Source organism: Gastrolobium bilobum, unplaced genomic scaffold (assembly GCF_033153095.1).
Source record: "Gastrolobium bilobum isolate Gb01-03AN ecotype WA unplaced genomic scaffold, APGP_CSIRO_Gbil_v1 utg36545, whole genome shotgun sequence".
Lineage (NCBI taxonomy): Eukaryota > Viridiplantae > Streptophyta > Magnoliopsida > Fabales > Fabaceae > Gastrolobium > Gastrolobium bilobum.
The window spans coordinates 305,735-325,855 of record NW_026898360.1 but is presented as its reverse complement, the minus strand read 5'-3'; the positions used below and the strand labels follow the sequence as shown (position 1 = coordinate 325,855).

The following is a 20,121-nucleotide window of genomic DNA, read 5'->3' as shown; positions in this document are numbered from 1 at the left end:
ATCAAAGGAAGATTGCACCAAGATACACAATGAAGATTCGATCAAGATTTCTAAGCAAGGCATAAACTCTATAAATAGAGACTCAAACCTCAGAGACCACTACAAAAAAAATAGGTGATTAGTGGAGGTTAGGGATGTGCATGGAGCGGTTCATAACCGGTTTTGGCAAAATCCAAACCGAACCGGTTTGAAATGGTTTGGTTTTCAAACCGAACCAGTTTTTTTTAAAAAAAACCGATTTTTATTATCCAAACCGGTTTGAAACCGGTTTCAAAACCGGTTTATGGTTCATAACCGGTTTTGATTCAAAACCGGTTTTAATTCAAAACCGGTTTTAAATCAAAACCGGTTATGAACCATAAACCGGTTATCAAGTTCAAAACCGGTTTTTTAACAAATTCAAAATAGACTTTTGATGGATTGTGCTATTTTTATAAGTAGTCGTTTGTTTCTCCCGATTATAGGTAGTTGACCAACAATTTCTTGCAAGAATCTTCATTGTTTTGGAACTCTAAGGACGAAATGATTCTTATAGAAATTGTTTCACGTTATTTTTATGGAAAACATTTCCATCAAAAAAAAAATTTGTCGAATTTTTTTACGGAATATAAATTTAGTCAAAATATTTCTCTCAAAATATCTCACAAAAAAATATATTCATCAAAAATTTTGACGAAAAATATTTCAATCAAATTTTTTCATGAAACACATTTCCTTCGAAAACTTTTGACGGAAAATAATTTCATCAAAATTCTCTATAGAATTCAAATTCTGTCAAAAAATTTCGACGAAAACATTTTCGTCAAACTTTTTGACAAAAAAATTTCCGTCAAAATTTTTAACGAAACACATTTCCATCAAAAATATTTTCGTCAAGTTTTTTGATAAAAAATATTTCCATCAAACTTTTTCAACGAAACACATTTCAATGAAAAATTTTCGTTGACGAACAATATTTCGATAAAAAATTTGACAAATTATTTTTTCTTCAAAATGCTTTATAAAATTATTTTTCGTCCAAAAATTTGAGGGAAATGATTGGAGGGAATTTAGATTCCGTAAAGAACTTTGACAAAAAAAAAAATTTCTGAAATATTTTTTGTCAAAATTTTTGATGTAAATTTTTTTGGTCAAAATTTTCGTTGTAAATGTGTTTTGTTGAAAATTTTGCTGAATATATATTTCGTCAAAAAATTTTACGTAAATATTTTTGGTCAAAATTTTCGCTGTAAATGCGTTTTGTTGAAAATTTTGCTGAAAATATTTTTCGTCAAAATTTTTTACGTAAATATTTTTGGTCAAAATTTTCGCTGTAAATGCATTTTGTTGAAAATTTTGCTGGAAATATTTTTCGTAGAAAATTTGGACGGAAATATTTTTTGTAAAAAAATTTGAAGAAATTATTTTCTGTCAATTTTTTTATGAAAATGTGTTTCGTCAAAACTTTTTACAGAATTATTTTTCGTTGAAAAGTTTGACAGAATTGTTTCTGTTGAAAGCTTTGACGGAATTTAGATTCTATCAAGAATTTTGACTGAAATATTTTGTCCCTAAAAAATTTATGTCAGTGATTATGACAAAATCTTGTTCCGTCTCTAGTTTCAACGAAAAAAAATTTCGTCTCTATTTTTTACGTAATATAATTTTTGTCAAATTTTCGACGAAATATTTTTCTTTGATAAATTCTGTTAGTATTTGAGACTTTTCTAATAATATCACATTTAAAAATGATTTATATTTATGTAATTTTCACATCTTAATGCTAAGGATAAAAGATAATACTTATTTGTTCTTTAATTGTAAAATAGTTTGGTTATGGATAACCATGGATAACCAATTATTTTTATGGTTTGGTAAATAACCAGTTTTTAAAATAAAATGCAGTTTCATATGAAACCGGTTTTTAAAAATAACCGGTTTTTAAAATGTGGACCGGTTTGGTTATGGATCGGTTTGGTTCTTTTGGACATTTTGCACATCCCTAGTGGAGGTTACTTAGTGTAGGTCAAAAAAACCTCCACTAAATAATGTAATTTTTGGCAGATTTTAGACCTCCACAATTTATTATTATGTTTTTCTAGTTTATATTGCTTTATATATATATATATAATTTATTTTTAATTTCTATTTACTTTCTGCATATTATTAATCTCTAGAAAAAAAATTAAAGTTTTTCCAAAAAAAAATATTTGCATTTTTTAAATATTGTTGTGAACTATACGACTTGTTGAAATGTCTCACTCTGCTTCAAAACCCAAAATCATTGGATTAAGGTAACTCAATTAACTTCAATTTCTCATTGTGTTCATCACTTGTTGATTGACTTTAACATCTCTTCTATTTAATATTCAAGATTTTTCAATTCGAGATTGCTCCAACCTGGTTCTTACTCTTCTCACCATCACTGATTCGCAACTAGCCGACCGCTCAACAAAGCAGGCATATGGTATTGTGGAAGATGTGCTCGTCAAGGTAAACAAATTTCTAATTCCTGCTGATTTTGTTATTCTTGACATTGATGAAGATGCCCGTGTGCCTATGATCTTCGAAAGACTATTCCTAGCAACCTCAGGAGCGCTGATTTATGTACCTAAGGGTGAGTTGATAATGCGCGTGAATGGAGAGCAAGCAACATTCAAGGTACTTACAAATGAAGCTCTATTGCCTGCATCTCAACCTAAAAATCAAGTTAACTACATTAGGGAGAAAAAGGTTGAGGAAGGAAACAAGAAGGAAGTCCATCAGCGGCATGAAGAAAGCAAACTAAAGGTTAAGATGGAAAAACCCAAGAGCAAGGAAAAACATGTGAAAACTAAGTTTAAAGTTCTTGAGAAACCTCCTCCTCGCCCACATGCATATGATCATGGAAGGACACAATTCTGGATCAAGAAGACTGAATCATCAATGGTAACATGCTTCCAACCATCATAATCACAAGGGGTACGTCAGGCTCGTGACCTTAAACAAGCGCTAATTGGGAGGCAACCCAATAGTAAAATTTTCTTATTTAATTATTTTATTTGCTTAGGTTAGTTTATTTTTGACAAGTCAAGTAAGTGGTGAATTAGTGACCATATGAAAAAGTCTAAATCTGGGAATTGGCACTAGTAGCGCCAGGAAATGAAAAAGAGACAGAAGCTCCGCGCTCACAGCGTGGAGTTGGCGCTATAAGCGCCATAAATTACGAATAAACCGCGCTAATAGTGCGATATCAGCGCTTCCAGCGCCACTGGTCCAAAAATTTCCAGTGAGTTCCACGCTCACAGCGTGAACTCCACGCTGTCAGCGCCAATGTTCTAACCATTTACCTTGACTTTAGTGTTTTCTTTTTGCTGTTTTTAGATTATGGTTTGATAATATCTCCTTTTACATGCTGAGTTATGATTATTTTGTTTAATGTTTAACAAGTGTATGTGTTCCACCTGTGCAGAATTAATTTCACTCGACTAGTTTAGTTTATTGCTGAGGACAACAAAATTCTAAATCTGGGAATTGGGCGCATACTATATGTGATACCTGCTAACTGCGAAATTACACAACGGAGACGTCTAGCAGAAATTTTTTTCAAAAAAGGGGAGATACTTTAACCTTTCTTTTTCTTATTTTCTACTATTTTTAATTCAACTTTTTTTTTTGAAAAAAAATCAAAAAAACCAAAAAAAAGAGTGAATTCTTGAACAAACATTCCTAGATTTTGTAAAAGCTTACGTAGTAATTAATTAGATTCAATCATAAGAAGCATGATATCTATGGAGCATTAAATTTTTAGACAATATGAGAGCGATGATTGCTCGTTTGTATAACTGATTTGGTGAATTATTTTTAGATAATGCTTGATGTGAATTTTGAAATTAGATTCTAGCTTGAATTATATCTGTGAGGATTGAGCCTAAACATAATTTTTTTATAGAGGTCTCACTGTAGTAGTCTTCTAGAACTTGATTTGTTTCTCTCGCTTGCATGCATTACTGACATGATAAAGGCATGTTTATTCTTGTTAACTTAGAGCCAAATAGCCTACCTAAAAGAATTTTCCATTGTTAGCCATTTTGAGCCTTAGACCAATTTATTCAAAAACCTGATGCAAATTACTTAACCATTTCTCCATTGACACACCTTGAAAGAGATTGAAATGTTGATCAAAGGAAAAAGTCAAGTAAGTTGAAAAAGGAAACAGAAGAATGGTCTTCAAAATACTGCAAAAATGCAGCTCAAAAGAGAAAAGAAAGAAAAAATCTGCAAACAAGGAAAGAAAAGAAAAAGGTAGTGAAAAAGGGAAAATAATCCCAAATTGATGAAAAGTGGCAGAATTAAAAGACTGAGAAGAAAGTATTGTCAAAAATCTCAGTATTTCAGTCTCTCAAATTAATCAGCCTCTATCCAAAAGATTCTTACCCTAAGTCAGGCCAAATCATAACCTATCAAAGACCTTTTGATCAGTTCTTGCATGTCAAATGAGTTACTCAATTTTAGAAATTTGAGAATATGATCAAGCATATGGAATCACTACTACACTGATGGAATGAGTGTGAAACCTTCAAACACTAGAATGATGATAGTTACATATTTATCCAGTGAGGAACATTCAAGTTATGATCTTAATTTTTTGATAAAACTGAAAAACATTGTTTAGAGTTTTTCAACAATGAAGTTATACATGCATAGCAGTCTGACCTCTTAAGATATTTGTGTTCCATGTTTTCCCTCCACAGAATTCATCCTTGCTTATATCTTTGATCTAGTACATTGCTGAAGACAGCAAAGTTCAAATCTGGGAATTGTTTGATATGCCTCCAGCATATATATGATTTTAAGCCAAAAAGAGAAAGAATCTTGATCGATCTTGGATAAAAAGGGCTAAAATTGTTATTAAATTGATAAATCTTAATCAGATATCTTGTCATTGATTTTTTACTAATTTTGTAGGAAAACGGACCAGAAAGAAGCCCAAATTGAAAGCACAAGTCTGAAACCCCGTGTTATTAGCGCGGGTGTGGCGCAAGTAGCGCTAGAAGAACTTTTCAATATAGAGACTCCCACGCTTCTAGCGTGGCTCTGGCGCTAGTAGCGCCAGCCAATTTTGCCAACCACGCTAGTAGCGCCAACCTGTAGTATGCTGAATAAAACTCCCACGCTATTAGCGCCAAACTGGCGCTAGTAGCACGGGAGGTATGTGAAAATATTTATTCTATCTCAGATTGAATCAAAGGAAGATTGAACCAAGATACACAATGAAGATTCGATCAAGATTTTTAAGCAAGGCATAAACTCTATAAATAGAGGCTCAGACCTCAGAGACAAAACATCTTTGGCTGGAGAGAATTGTGAGAATTCTTGGAGGCTCACGCTGGAGATCAGGATTCCAACGGAGTTGAAGACCGAAGACCATTGATCTTCCATCTTCTTCTTCTTCTATTCTTTTTCTTTCATGAACAATTTTTATTATTTGAATTTGTTTAAGCCAGCTATGTCTAGCTAATTTGTTTTTGTAGTTGGGATCACGGACCCGATGTGAATCCTTTATATTTTCTATATTGTTTTTATAATTTAATTAGTTAGTTTATTTTATTCTACCTGTGTTAATTTTTTCATATCCTGTTTAGAATTGGCCACTCTAAATTATAGGACTTTGAGGGTTAGAATTCACAATAGACATATTGGGGTTTTGATCTGGACAATGGTAGAATAAGAATTAGTGCATGACCTAGACATAGGCTTACATAGATTGCAGACTTATAATTCATTTGCTTAATGCTTAATTCAAAAGGTATTACTATGACATTAGATTTCTGATTGGGTTAAAGGGTTGAAATCACTAAGACATTAGGGTTCAACTATTTTATAGGAAAATAATGAATTGTCTGAGCAAACCAATTAGTTAATTATAAAATACAATATAGGAATATAAGGGAGGATCGGAGGTGAAGTGCATCCTGGCTACAGCCTTTTTACAAATTTTTCATCAATATTCTCTTAACGTTCTTGATATTTTCTTGCATGCTTTCAAATTTAAATGTTATTAATTTTCTGTTTTAATTTTAATTGTTTTTAAATTCTGTTCTGAAATTCCAAAATCAATCACTTTCACAACTCAACAAATTTTCTCTTCAACTTAAGGGGAATAGTTAAACTAGTACTTGGTGCATTAATCCTCGAGGGAACGATACTCTACTTATCACTTTATTACTTGAAACAAACGGTATACTTGTCGATTTCGCAACAAGTTCATTACTAATCGATACCACCTATGCAGAAACGTGAAAATGCATATTTTTCTGCATAATTCGAGCTTCAATGGCCTCCCAAGGTTCTCACCTTCGATTTACCCACAAACAGAAGTTCAAACTACCATATTACACTTAAATTAACAACCTTTTACTAGAATCATCAAAGTTTCCCTTTTTAAAAGACGCAAAACAAGCTTTATTCTTGAAATTACAAAGGAAATGATGATAGATTACCTTAGGGCTTTCAAAAATAGATAAATGAGGGAACTTTGAGGGCTTTGAAAATGCTCCAAGCCACTGCCCAAATGGTGAACGGAAATCACAAGGAAAGGTTGGTTCTTTCTCTACAAAGGTTAGTTCTTGAAGCTTGAAAGTACGTGAAAATGGCTCTAACTCGACAAAACACACAAGGATACACTCCTCACTCACCAAGGCAGCAAGCACACTCTTTCAAGATGCTCACTTTCTTCACTAACTTCACAAACTCAAGGTGTTTACATGGGTGGAATGATCAATGATGAAGAAAGAATGAATCTTGGTGCTTTTTCTTGAAGAAAGGCTTTGTCTTTCATGAAAAACAAATGGTGGCAGAAATGAGAGGATGAGAGGCTGTATCTACATGAGTGTTATAAATTCTGACCTAGGGTTTAGTGCCATTAGTTATTTATAGGTGCACTCACTTAAACTAACAGTATTAGTTTAATTAGTTTCGCTCTTCATTTAACTCTAAAATTTTATATTCTTAACCTAAAACTTTTTCTAGGAATTATCATATTCTTACATTAATTTTTCAAGACACTTTATCGATATGAGTTTTACATATAGCCGGTGTAATGTCCCACATCGGTGGGAGAGGGGAACGAAGCATGCCTTATAAGGGTGTGGATACCTCTTCTAGTGTTAGGCCTTTTGTGGGGTGTCCCAAGAAACAAAACCGTGAGCTCGACAGTGCTTGTGCGCGGGGCAAAGCGGACAATATCATGCTACAAGGTTTGGGGCTGTTACATTTTATGGTATCAGAGCAACGGTTCAAGGGAAAAGCCTGTATGTATTGCAATGATTAAGATGTTTGGTTGTGTATGTCTTGTGTGTTTGCTCCGTTGGTTGTTATTATGATGATGCATATCTGATCACATTGCGTGGGTCTGATCAACTCATAATGTGTGCAACTTGTGCAAAGTCATGGTAATACCCAGGAGATGCCGCGAGACTGTTGAGGGTCAACCGACCCAATCCTGACTGCATTGGCTGAGATGCAGGAGGCCACTAGATTGGCCAACGTGGCAATGATGGACGCCGCAAGAGAGGCGAACTAGAAGGCCACAGAGGATGCTCTTGAGGCAAATCGGCAGGCGAACATGACCTTGAGGAGAGTTATGTTGGAGGAGATGAGGGCTGGTCCTGCTATTGACCAGTATCCTCCGCAACCACCTCCACCGCCACCACCGCTGTCGCCTCCACCTAGTGTTCAAGTTGAGAGCCTGAGTCATATTGGTAGTGCTACTTATGTCACTGGGGTGTTGGAACCCTTTGTAAAGCCTGCTGAGGATCGTGACGTGATTGACCGTCGGCTGAACGTTTTCAGAAATCATAAGCCGCCTTCTTTTGATGGGTCTTTGGACCCTATTGCTGCAGCGAGATGGTTGCAATCGCTGGACAAGATCTTCCAGGTCATGCAGTGTACAGACCCGCAGAAGCTAATGTTCTCGACTTACATGCTGGAGGGCGATGCCCTTGAGTGGTGGACGAACACCTCTCGTGCTTTTGAGATGCAGGGTCATGTTATGACGTGGCCATTCTTCGAGGACTGCTTTTTGGGCAAGTATTTCCCTTATGACGCGCAGGAGAGGAAGCAAGGGGAATTCGATAGATTGGTTCAGAGCTCGATGTCTGTTGACGAGTACCTGGCCAAGTTCAATGAGCTTGTGAAGTTCGCACACTTTCAGATGGTGGTGCCTACTCCGATGTTTTTGGCTGCTAAGTTTCGCAGGGGACTTAGTGAGGTGATTGCAGAGCACATTGCTGGAGCTGCTTCGAGGGATTTTGGTACACTGGTTCAGCAGTGTAAGGACATAGAGGATGTCTGCGTTACGAGCAAGGCTAAGAGGGTCAAGATCGATGAGGCCAAGGGAACAGGTGGTTCCACTTCTTGGAAAGACAGGAGGTTTGCTGGGAAGGGCAAAGGTAAACCGTTGGTGACTAGGCAGGCGCCTGGTCAGTTCAAGAGGACTGCTTCACAGTAGGGGAACTTTGCTAGGCCTCCTTCCACTCTGATATGTACGGGGTGCGGAAAGGAGCATGCTGGACATTGTACTACCGGTCAGTTGATCTGTCTTGTTGTGGCCAGGAGGGTCATTACTCCAGAGATTGTTCGTCGTCGACGGCAAGAGCTGCAGCAGTCCAGGCAGTTCCACTTCAGATGATTCCTATGGCATCTACAGCGGAATCTGTTACGCCACCTGCCTCTGAGCGAGTTTACACTTTAGATCGGCAGTAGTCGGACTGAGCTCCGAACCTTGTCGGAGGTACTGTGTCTGTTGGTGATTCATCTGTTGATGTAATTTTTGATTCCGGGGCTACGCATTCGTTTGTTGCAACCCCGATTGCTTTGGGGCTTGAGTTGCCCATGTCTGTGCTTTCTTCATCGTTGCGGGTGACGAACGCCACCGGAGAAAAGTGTGATGCTACCACTGTACATCGAGATATCGTGTTTCAGTGGGACGGCCGTGACTTCTCGGTAGATCTGATAGGGTTGCCGATGGCCAATTTGGAAATCATCCTTGGCGTGGATGGATTGTCCAATAGTTGATTGATTGATTGATTGTTGTGCCTAGCGAGTGGTGATATCTCCGTGTGATTCCGCAGCTAGTTCCTCGCTGTACATTTCATTGCTGCAGGCTAGGAAGGCCTTGAGAGCAGGGGCATTCAGATATGCCATGTTGGGAGGTTTAGTGAGCGGGACACAGGAGTACTTCGGTGAGGAGATTATTGAGTTTTCGCCACAGAGGGAGATAGGGTTCTCCATTGACTTGTTGCCTGGTGTGGGGCTAATTTCGTTAGCTCCATATTGGATGTCGCCACCAAAGTTGGCTGAGTTGAAGTAGCGTTCTGAGGGTCTTTCGGCGAAAGACTTCATCCGACCGAGCGTGTTCCCTTGGGAAGCACCGGTCATGTTGTTTTTGAGGCAAGATGTCTTACGCCATTACTTTAGCGTGATGGTGTTCTGTTTGAGGATGTGAAATTCTCTTCAGAGAAACTGAGTGTGTAACACTTGGAATTTATGGCAGCGGCCACGCGCGATCTTGTATATGCGAGACAGTGCATGTACAAATCGTCTGTGAGTTGAGTGGTCTCCATGACTCTAGGATCTTATGTTGATTATTGATATGCTTCATAAGTAGTTCGCATATTAACATCATGGTTAGTGTCAAGCATGAGATGAGTACGATAGATTGTTGTAATGTATCAATGTCATTTCACCTTTAATTGAGTTTCGATTTTGCAGAGGCCATGGAGATTGAGGTATACTGTTGCATTTAGTATTCGAATTATTATGTTACTAAGATTGAAAATTTTGCAGGTGTACGTGAACTAAGGTGCGTTATTATGTGAATGAATATGCTAAATTACATGTGTTGGTTGAAATGAGTATGATTTTGATTTCGTACAATAAACATGAATATGAAGTTATTTTGAAAATAATGATTTATCAAATTGTGAGATTAGTAGATGTTAGAGTCATGGAGTAGGACCAAACTTACTCGAGTTTTGTGTGGATTCTTGAGTTGTGGGGTTAGGTCACCTCTATTGAGAGAGTGACTGGTGATCCCAGAGAATTGAATGACGTTTTTGATGTCACTGTGAAACTTTGAGTTTTGTCTGTGACCTCTTTGTTGGGGGTGCACTTCTCGAGATAAAGACTGTGAGAGTCAAGAATGAGCTCATGGAGAAGATCAAAGAGGCACAAGTTCAGAGAGAGTGTCTGGAGTACGTGAAGAACCAAGGCGGTGTGTCTTGGAATGAAAATGGAATTCTTTTGTTTCAGCAGAGGATTGTGATTCCTCGAGGTCCGTTGACCGTAGAGGTTATGGCAGAGGCCCATAAGGGCCAGTTTTCTATCCACCCTGGTGCTACTAAGATGTATCAAGACCTGAAGAAGAACTTCTGGTGGCCGGGCATGAAGAAGGATGTTGCTGTCTTTGTGTCCAAGTGTTTGGTTTGCCAGAAGGTGAAGATTGAATATCAGAGACCGTCTGGTGAACTTCAACCTCTTGAAGTACCACAGTGGAAGTGGGAAGGTATTTCCATGGATTTCGTGGTGGGATTACCTAAGACTCAGGCTAGTTGTGACTCGATATGGGTCATCGTGGACAGATTGACAAAGTCTGCCCATTTTCTTCCAGTGAAGGTGAGCTTCACTACAGAGCAGTTGGCCAAGCTTTATGTTTGCGAGATTGTGAGGCTTCGCGGGGTGCCCGAGAGTATCATCAGTGATAGGGACCCGAAGTTCACATATCGGTTCTGGGAGGCGCTGCAGGAGGCTTTTGGTACGCAGTTGAGATTGAGTACCGCCTATCACCCTCAGACTGATGGACAGACTGAGATGACCATCCAGACCTTGGAGGACATGTTGCGAGCTTGCACGTTGGAGCAGGGCTCGACATGGGATAGGTATCTTCCGTTGGTTGAGTTTTCTTACAACAACAGCTTTCATGCTAGCATGGGCATGGCGCCCTACGAAGCACTGTATGGTAGGAGGTGTCGAACTCCTACTTGTTGGTCTGAGGTTGGAGACAAGGAGCTTTTTGGCTTGGACTTTGTCCAAGATACCACCTTGCAGATCCAGATAATCCGTGAAAAGTTGAAGCAGGCGCAGAATCGCCAGAAGAGCTACTATGATGTCAAGCATCGTCCATTGGAGTTCAGTGAGGGTGAGCACGTGTTTGTGAGACTTTCACCTGTTACCGGTGTTTGTCGGGCACTCGGAGTGAGGAAGCTGAGCCCGCAATATATTGGGCCATACCAGATCCTTGGTAGAGTAGGACCTGTTGCCTACCGGCTTGCCTTGCCTCCGAACTTGGCCAACATCCACGACGTGTTTCACGTGCCTCAGCTTCGGAAGTATATAGCAGATCATTCGCACGTGGTGCAACGGATGATGTGAGGTTCGGGAGAACCTAAAGACTCCCGTCGGACCACTTAAGATTCTCGATCGTGGCGAGAAGCAGCTGAGGAGCAAGATCATTCCGATGGTCAAAGTGCAGTGGACCGGAAGAACTCCTGAGGAGTGTACTTGGGAGCGTGAGGACGAGCTTCTCCGGCAGTACCCCGAGTTTCGAGCAGGTATGTTTTCTGATTTTGAGGACAAAATCCTAAAAAGGTGGGGTGAATGTAAGAACTCGCACCGTTAATTAAGGAAATTAAGTAATTAATTATGTGAAATTAGGAAATAATTCTATAATTGACCCTAACAATTATTATGAGGCTCTAATAATTATAGTAAGTGATTAAGAATGCTGAAAGTCACTTTTCGGAAGAAAAGTGCAAATACCGATTCTGCTAGTCGGTATAAATGCGTACCGATAAAGTATCCCGAAAAATTATGAAAAGTGAGTATATATTACTAGAATAATATATAGGACTTGTAAAACGAGTTTCAAGTCAAAATAATGAGAACTGGTGCCAGAACTAATACTGTCAGCGTGAAAAATGCGTATCGGAAAAGTGTTGCGAAAAAATAAAATAAATATATGAAAATTCCTAGAAAAATATCTAGGTTAAGAATCTAAAATTTTAGAGTTAAACGAAGAGCGGAACTAATTAAACTAATACAGCTAGTTTAACTTAAGTGTCTATATAAATAGAAAAAGGGGATCAAAACCCTAGTTTTAAAAAAAGAAAAAGAAAACATTCAGCGGCTGATGTTGCTACCATTTGGGGTCTTTTGGAGTCTTAGCTTTCTTCTCCAAAGTTTTCACCTTTTTTTCTCTCCTATCTTCCATTGAAATACCACTCATCCATTAAAGCTTTAGTTGTGTTGAAGGAGAACCCATTGTTGAAGATTTGGGTGCTTTTTAAACCTCTCAAGCTTTTATTTTTCTGTTCTCAAAAGAATCCTCGGTAAATTTAACTATTCCCTTTGTAAATTATTGTTATATATTACGGTTACAATATCATCTTTGAAATATTGTGCGCTATTTTTTCTTCTGTACAAAACCATTCGCATACCTGCGTGATTTACTGACTTTATTGGTTTGCGTGGGTTTTATTGGTTTTCTTATCCAGGATGTCAAGTTGCATATATATATATTTAACTTATCATTTACGATCATGGATTTGAAGTCAGTTTCTTGTATCGAGGAAAAAACTTTAGTCAAATTATTATTATTATTATTATTATTATTATTATTATATATATATATATATATATATATATATAACGTCAGGGAGTAGCTTTTGTTACCCAAGAAGTAGCTTTCTTTTACGATTACCAGGGAGTATGTTTTTGTGTTATATATACTATAACCATGGTGACCAATTTGTTAAAAAAGAAAGCATGCTTACTTTACTTATATATATATATATATATATATATATATATATATATATATATATATATCAAAGTTAAATACTTTACCTGAGTCCACGCTACTGTAAGTTCTCGGATTATATAAGTTATATATTATTATTTTCTATTTGAATTTAATCGTCTTGTTGTTAGCATTTTATATTTATATTTATAAGATAATAATTATCTTAAATTAAATAAGTTAAATGGTATGTCTTAAAAAGGATCTCTAGTTCAAAATGAAAAAGAAAATAATACCCGATTTCTTTGGAATTTTAGAATATGTATATTGATACTATGATGGTCATTGAACCAGATCTGTGAGTGCATTGGATTCTATTTGTGGTGTGGACCCTTGTGATACCGAGTTCGAGTCGGAGGGGCATACAGGTACAGGTAAGCTTTCGTGTCCTCGGTTTAGCCATGTTGTGGTTCCACCATGTCCCATGGGGGTATAGTTATATGCATGCTGTGTTACATGCTTTTGATGTTTTGGAAATGCTATTGAGTTGTTATATGCTAGTGCCTTTATGATATGCATGTGGTGTTCCACCTATACGGTAAGCCTGAGTATGTGGTACATACAAGATGGTGAGGCTGTGGGTGAGGTGCAAGCGGTGTTCCTTGTACTACATGTAGGTATAGACATATTCCTGCATTTCTCTGGCCAGTAGAATAGTGATAACACACATGGCATGAATATCTGTTGCACTGCATAGTTTTGGAACTTATATTGATATAAATGCTTTTAGAACTTATATTGCACATGTAAGTGAGCTTGGGGTGGAAAATCCTTGAGGACCCCTTGTCTTACTGAGATTTCTAGTTTAGAGATCTCACCCCACGTTTGGGGAATGCTTATTTCAGGATCAGGTAATGTGGGGGTTGAGACCCCAGGCGGCAGGAGGCCGGAGCTGAGTTAGATATTGCTGGTTTTATTTGTTGACTTGTTGGATGCTGGATATGCTTGCTGCTATTATGCTTTTAGCTTCATTTATGTTATGGATTATCTTGTTGAGACGCTGTTGGTTATGCTGTTGATTTCGTGAGCATGGGGATTGTCCATGCCACATAGACTTGTTTATTGTCTTATTTTATGTGGAGTTGTATTAATGTATCAGGATATTGTCCGGACTATGTGTAGTAGATCCGTGACATAGATACTCACTTTATCTATATTATGAGGTATTTCAGTTAGATGTCTTTTTACAATTTACATACAGGCGATATTTTATGAAAATGATTAAGTAATCAACTTGGCTAAGTATAATGCCATCATAATTGAAAAGAAAAAGATATTCCGCATTTTTTTATTAAGCGCAGCTTAATACGATGATATGTTAACAAACCGGGTATACACGGGGACGCTGGACCTGGCCCTGGACCGGTGTGTACAGCGGGGACGCTGTATTCCCAGTGGGGGAGGATGTAATGTCCCACATCAGTTGGAGAGGGGAACGAAGCATGCCTTATAAGGGTGTGGATACCTCTTCTAGTGTGAGGCTTTTTGTGGGGTGTCCCAAGAGACAAAACCGTGAGCTCGACGGTGCTTGTGCGCGGGGCAAAGCGGACAATATCATGCTATAGGGTTTGGGGCTGTTACAGCCGGTATTAGTTCGGACATCACCACTGATTATCTTTACTCCAAAATTGATATCCTTGGCCTAAATATTTTTCTAGGAATATTTGTATTTTTATTATAATTTTTTGGAACACTTCACCGGTATGCATTTATACCGTGAAGCAAAACCGGTGTCCGCACTTTTCATCATAAAGAGATTTAAGCGTTATTTGACATTCTCAGTAATTTTTATAACCTTTTTATATTTATCCAAAGTCAATTATGGAATTATTTCTTAAATTCATAATTAAATTATTTAAATTCCTAATTTAACGATGCAGGTTCTTACAGGGACCCCTTTCAGGTATCGACGGTGCAGGAGCATCTGTTTGCAGAAGGCCACAATAGATATAGATTGTTACATGTTGTTATTGCCATTGGAATATGCATGTCATTTTGGATTATCATATGTATATGTTATATTTTGAGAATATTGATGTATATTATGCTTATTGATAGAAAGATATATATAGGATGCATATTTATAAGTTATGTTGTATTTGACTCAACATTATGGATTTTTGGCGACTTAGACCGTGATCATAGTAATTTTGTATCCCTTGTGAATGAATGGAGCAAAATAACCTTGATCATGTGTGTTGTTAAGTCTAAGTCCTAGAACTTTGATTATGATGTAATCTTAATTGCATATATGTCATGGAAGGGCTATAGTGCCTATTTGCATGTTTTAAGACCTATGGAATAGGCAAGGAAGCATAATTGGTCTAGTTGTGTAATTGGTTTATGCTTGAAGAGCTAATGGTCCTAAAATGCTAAGTTAAAGGTTGATAACTTGAGAGTTAAGTAACATAATTGAAATAACTTTTGTCTTAAGAAATGAGCACAATTATATGATATAATTTGGGATGTAAAAGCACATTAGTTTGTTGGGCTACGGTTGTCATTCCATGCTTCAATTAGGTACAAATCGGGATAGAATGTCCCCAAAGCTTGGTCCCTAAAACAAACGAAACCACACCAATTCTGGAGTTGCTCGCTAGAGACTTCACTTGAGCAAGGGGTCCAGCAATCCAATTAGATCTTTGCCAGTAACTAAACTTGAAGCAAAGGAACTCTCGTTGGCATGCTTGCTTGAGCAAGCTGACTAGCTAGAGAATGTGAGGAAACAGAGCCCTGCTCGCTCCTAGGCTCCCTTGAGCGAGACAAGGAGCGAGAGGCAGAGGACCTGGGCAGTAGCTACTGTCTTGGGGATTTAATTTGCTAGTTGTAGTGCTCGCTTGAGTGAATAGCACAGCGAGCTAAGCAATGTGCTCGCTGGGGAGCTTCCTTCATCGAGCTGCTTAGTTTGCTGAATAATGAGAATTAAGCTTGTGAGGGATATAGGACCTTTATAGTAGTTTCTAAAAGAGGTAGTATGATATGTCTAAGTTTGATATAATTATTTCGCAAAGTCACATTGTTATAAATGCAGTTTCGGGTTTAATTTAAATTACGGTATTGATTTAATAAAAAAAACATGACGTTTAAAAAGAAAAAGTTTTACCATATTTTTATTTGGACTTCTGTGATTATAACTGTGCCTAATATCATACGTAATGATAACAAACCGAAAGAGCATTACAAGTACAGTATTGGAATATGCAGCAAACAATTATTTCACTTATGCATTAGAGACAGAAATTGCCTATCTCTAGTGAATTTTCATATCCATATGTGATGAGCTTCGTTATTTTAATTTTCTCTTTGAATATCTCCACCCTCTTTTAGAGTTATGATTTTCAATAATCGAATGCATTACTCTTTGAACAAATCAAATTCAAAATTTTAGCTAACTCTTGGTTAAATTTTTATATTTAATCAGGATTACAGATTTATTATGACTCAAAACTTACTATGAAAGCATATCTATGAAGATCTTCTAGAAGATTCTCCCAATCCCATAAAGCACTCTCAAAGAATGTCAAGATGATAAAAAAAATGACCTTCAAGTTGTAGCGACAAGGAGTCATAATCACAACTCAATACCTCCATAGATGACATTAATTACCAAATTTTTCCCAATCAGATTACCAGTCCTCGTTGCAGTCATACCAACAAACATTAAGGAAAGAACAAAATGCGTTGATTACTTTGGCAAAAGCACCCTTCTAAGACTATTGGCAAAATAATGTCTTAGATAAGTTTTTCCAAACTAATACAGTCAAATACGTCACTGATACTGGCGTAATTAGTCTCATCAATGATCCTAACGGGACTGATATCGTGTCAACGTCACGTAGGCAATACTGTCACCGTAAAACTTCAGAAAGCCATAACTTTTGACTCAGGTATCTAATCGGTATTTTTTTTATCTCATATAACTTTTTGAGATCTACACATTGACACCACATTTGACATATTTATCTCCCACAAGAATAGTTTGAATTTGTAACAATGGTACTACAATCACAAGAGCATTTAAATACAGAAGCTCCTGAGTTCTTTCCGAACCAACGATTTCTTGGTCTAGTTTTCCCACGGTTAGCCTATGAGGCAACGATTTTTTCAGCAACAAGATCACTACTTTAGACCTTTCCGTAAGAAGAAACGTTGTTATCCGTTATTGCCTGAACGCATTGATGGAGAGGAAACCACTGTCATTATTTGTTATTGTTGGATAATTGAAAAATAAGAAAAGTAATTAAATAACATCATTCTCAAAAGAAAATGCGTCAATCGATGGCACATGCTGCAGCTCTCGGTGTTAGTTCGAAAAGAACTCGAGAGCTTATGGGTTTAAACGCTCTTGTGATTGTGGTACCATTGTTACAAATTCGAACTATGTTTGTGGCAGATAAAATATGTCAAATGAGATGTCATTGCGTAGATCTTGAAAAATTATGCGAAATAAAAAAATCACCTCATTTAGATACCCTAGTCAAAAGTTATGGCCTTCCGAAGTTCTACGGTGGTGGCACTGCCTACGTGGCGCTAATATGGTATCAGTTCTGTTAAGATCATTGACGAGACTAGTCCCGTCAGTACCAGTGATATGTTTGAATGTATTAGTTTGGAAAAACTTATCTAATCAGTTTTAACTGGGCGAATTCTTTTGCCCAACAATCTTAGAAAGGTGATTTAACTTGACAACTTGAGATGATTCAAAACGACATGAAATTTCAAATCACTAGATAACCAAATCATCGTGATAACATATTAAAAAGATTGCATCAAACATTCTCATATAAAGGCTTTGAACTCTAGGAGGCACTTAAGCCCACCAAACAGAGAAAAACAGCTAAATAGAAAAGAAAAATACATTGACCCTAAGACTAGGGAGATTTAAGTCCAATCTTTATAAAGAAGGTACCTTGAACCATGTTACTTAGTTGTTTATAATAACCGGAATAGCTCGTAGGGGTTTGTCCATGTCCATATCCATATCGTCTGGTTTCAAATGATTTTCAAGTTTCCAATCAAAAGAGTTGATTAATGATCCCAACATCACATGCAACATTCTCATTGCAAGTGGTAAGCCAGGACATATTCGCCTACCACTACCAAATGGTGTGAACTGAAAATCTCGTCCTTTGACATCAATTTCTGACCCAATGAACCTCTCTGGCAAAAATAAATGTGCATTATCCCATATGGTTGAGTTCCTACCAATGGCCCATACATTGATTACGACTATTGCACCCTGTGGGATTGTGTAGCCTGAGATTTCCACATCTACCTTGGCTCTTCTAGGAAGTAAAAGTGGAGCTGGTGGGTATAAACGTAATGTCTCTTTTACTATTGCTTGTAAATATGGGAGTTTAGCAATATCTGATTCATCAATAGGTTTACCCATTCCAATGGTTTGCTCCAGCTCCCTTTTGGCTTTTGTCATAATCCTTGGGTTGTGGAGTAGTTCACCCAATGCCTTTTCTAATGCATATGTAGTTGTATCAGTCCCCGCAACAAGTAGATCCTATTAGAAAGCATAATTTATATTCAGTGAGAAACTCATCAATTATATGAGCATACCATATGTATAACACAAAGAGAGAATGATTAATACATTAAGTAATAATATTAAAACTATAACTAAAGCGTGTGAGTTTGAATGTCAGCTAAAATATTTTTTGAGACAAAAGTTGAAAAATAAGTTTTTCAAGAAGTTGTATATATATAATGAAACAAGACTAAGTAGTGGTAATAATAATAATAATAGTAGTAGTAGTAGTAATATAATAATAATAATAATAAGGGAGAGGAAATACAAGAAAGAAGTGTTTAATCTTTATGTTGTCCATCTTTTGGCTATTCTCTTGAGAAATGTTGAGCAGGTTGTCCAACATGTCATTCTTTACAACATAGTTTTCTCCCTCTCTTTGCTTCAACCGTTTTCCAATCAGGTTATCAAAGAAACGGAACAACTTCGTCACGTGATGTGTGCACTTTATGAGGCCTTGTGGATCAATGATCTTCAACAATGGGAAAAAATCCACCACGTTTGGTGTTCTGATAGCTTTCATGATACTCTCTGCTATATCCCTGTACTCTTCAGTTTCACCTACAGAGTTAATAAAATCCAGAGAGAAAAAAGTGGTTGATAAGAAATTAATTGAAGTCTTGAAAGCTGCTCTTCCAATATCAACACTTTCACCTATTAGGCTGCTTCTATGTATATCATTTAAGAGTTCTTGTACTTTATTGCTTCTATGTTCTTGGCTTGCATCAAGGGTCTTGTTGGAGAGTAATAGGATATTGCATATTTTCCTAAGGTCTCGCCAAAGATCTGAAACTGGGAGGTAGGGTAAGCTATAATGATCATGGTTGTGACCTGTTACAGCTTGAGGAACGAATCTGCTTGAGAGTAAGAGATCATGGGTTTGGAACACCTCTTTGGCTATGTCTTCTGAGGAAATGACTATGGTTGTTAATTGGCCTAGCTTCAAACGCATTATTGGGCCATGAACCTTAGCAAGCTTTGCCAAATATTGGTGTGGCCTTTTGCAAATTTCAACAAGGTTTGCCACAATATTAAGAGGGTAAGGTCCTGGTGGAAGCTTGTACTTTTGTTTTTTGCTTCTTGCATGCAGTGAAAGAAGAACTTGTATACTAGTGCATATTAATAGGATGAACAGTATGCTGCTAATTAATGAATCCATGTATGGACTGAACATGGAGGAAAAACAATGCTTGGGGAGTTGAGAGGTGATGTTTACCTTTTGATTCACTCGGTTAGTGGAGAAATCAATTTATAGTGCATTAGAATGAATCAAAATCAAGGTATTGAAATAATCTAATATTTGTCAATGTCAAAACTCGTAATCCGCATTAATGGAAATGGCATGGCAATTATTTATCTTAAGAGATACGAGTTGTATTCTGAAAACTGTTAGTATATGGGTGTCCTAGAGACAATTTTTTTGATTAAATAAGGACATAAGATGTGGACCTTTTTGTCGCAAATAAATAATAAGCACTCTTCATTCTGTTTCATATTTTGTCTCGATATTATTGTTAATATATTATGAATAAACTGGATAAACCCCTTGGAATAGAACAGGTATTTCTTGAGTATCTGTGATGAGATCACGATTATGAGGATTCAAGGATACCGCACGTTTATTCCTAATTTTATGTTCCTAGTCTAGAGACATTGAGAATGGGGATCAGTGATCTCGGGTAAGACTAGCACGACTTATCTACTTGTATTTGGATACAAGGTAAAGACCTCATCTGCTACAGATATGGAGATGTCTTAGCTAAAGTCG

The 20,121-nt window shown here is 37.1% G+C and overlaps 1 protein-coding gene across 1 annotated transcript; it reads right to left on the bottom strand.

Annotated features, from left to right (window-relative positions):
- Window positions 1-17,741: 17,741 nt before the first annotated feature.
- LOC133315349 (geraniol 8-hydroxylase-like) lies at window positions 17,742-19,512 on the bottom strand. Its single transcript, XM_061516958.1, has 2 exons — window positions 18,622-19,512; window positions 17,742-18,329 (listed from the first exon to the last, which is right to left on the bottom strand). The coding sequence occupies exons 1-2, from the start codon at window positions 19,510-19,512 to the stop codon at window positions 17,742-17,744; spliced, it is 1,479 nt and encodes a 492-aa protein (XP_061372942.1).
- Window positions 19,513-20,121: the final 609 nt, after the last annotated feature.

Excerpts from the sequence above, each read along its gene's own strand:
- LOC133315349 (XM_061516958.1), bottom strand. The coding sequence starts at position 19,512 with ATGGATTCATTAATTAGCAGCATACTGTTCATCCTATTAATATGCACT. Across the intron at positions 18,330-18,621 it reads AGATTAAACACTTCTTTCTT|GATCTACTTGTTGCGGGGAC; the intron begins GTATTTCCTCTC and ends GCTTTCTAATAG.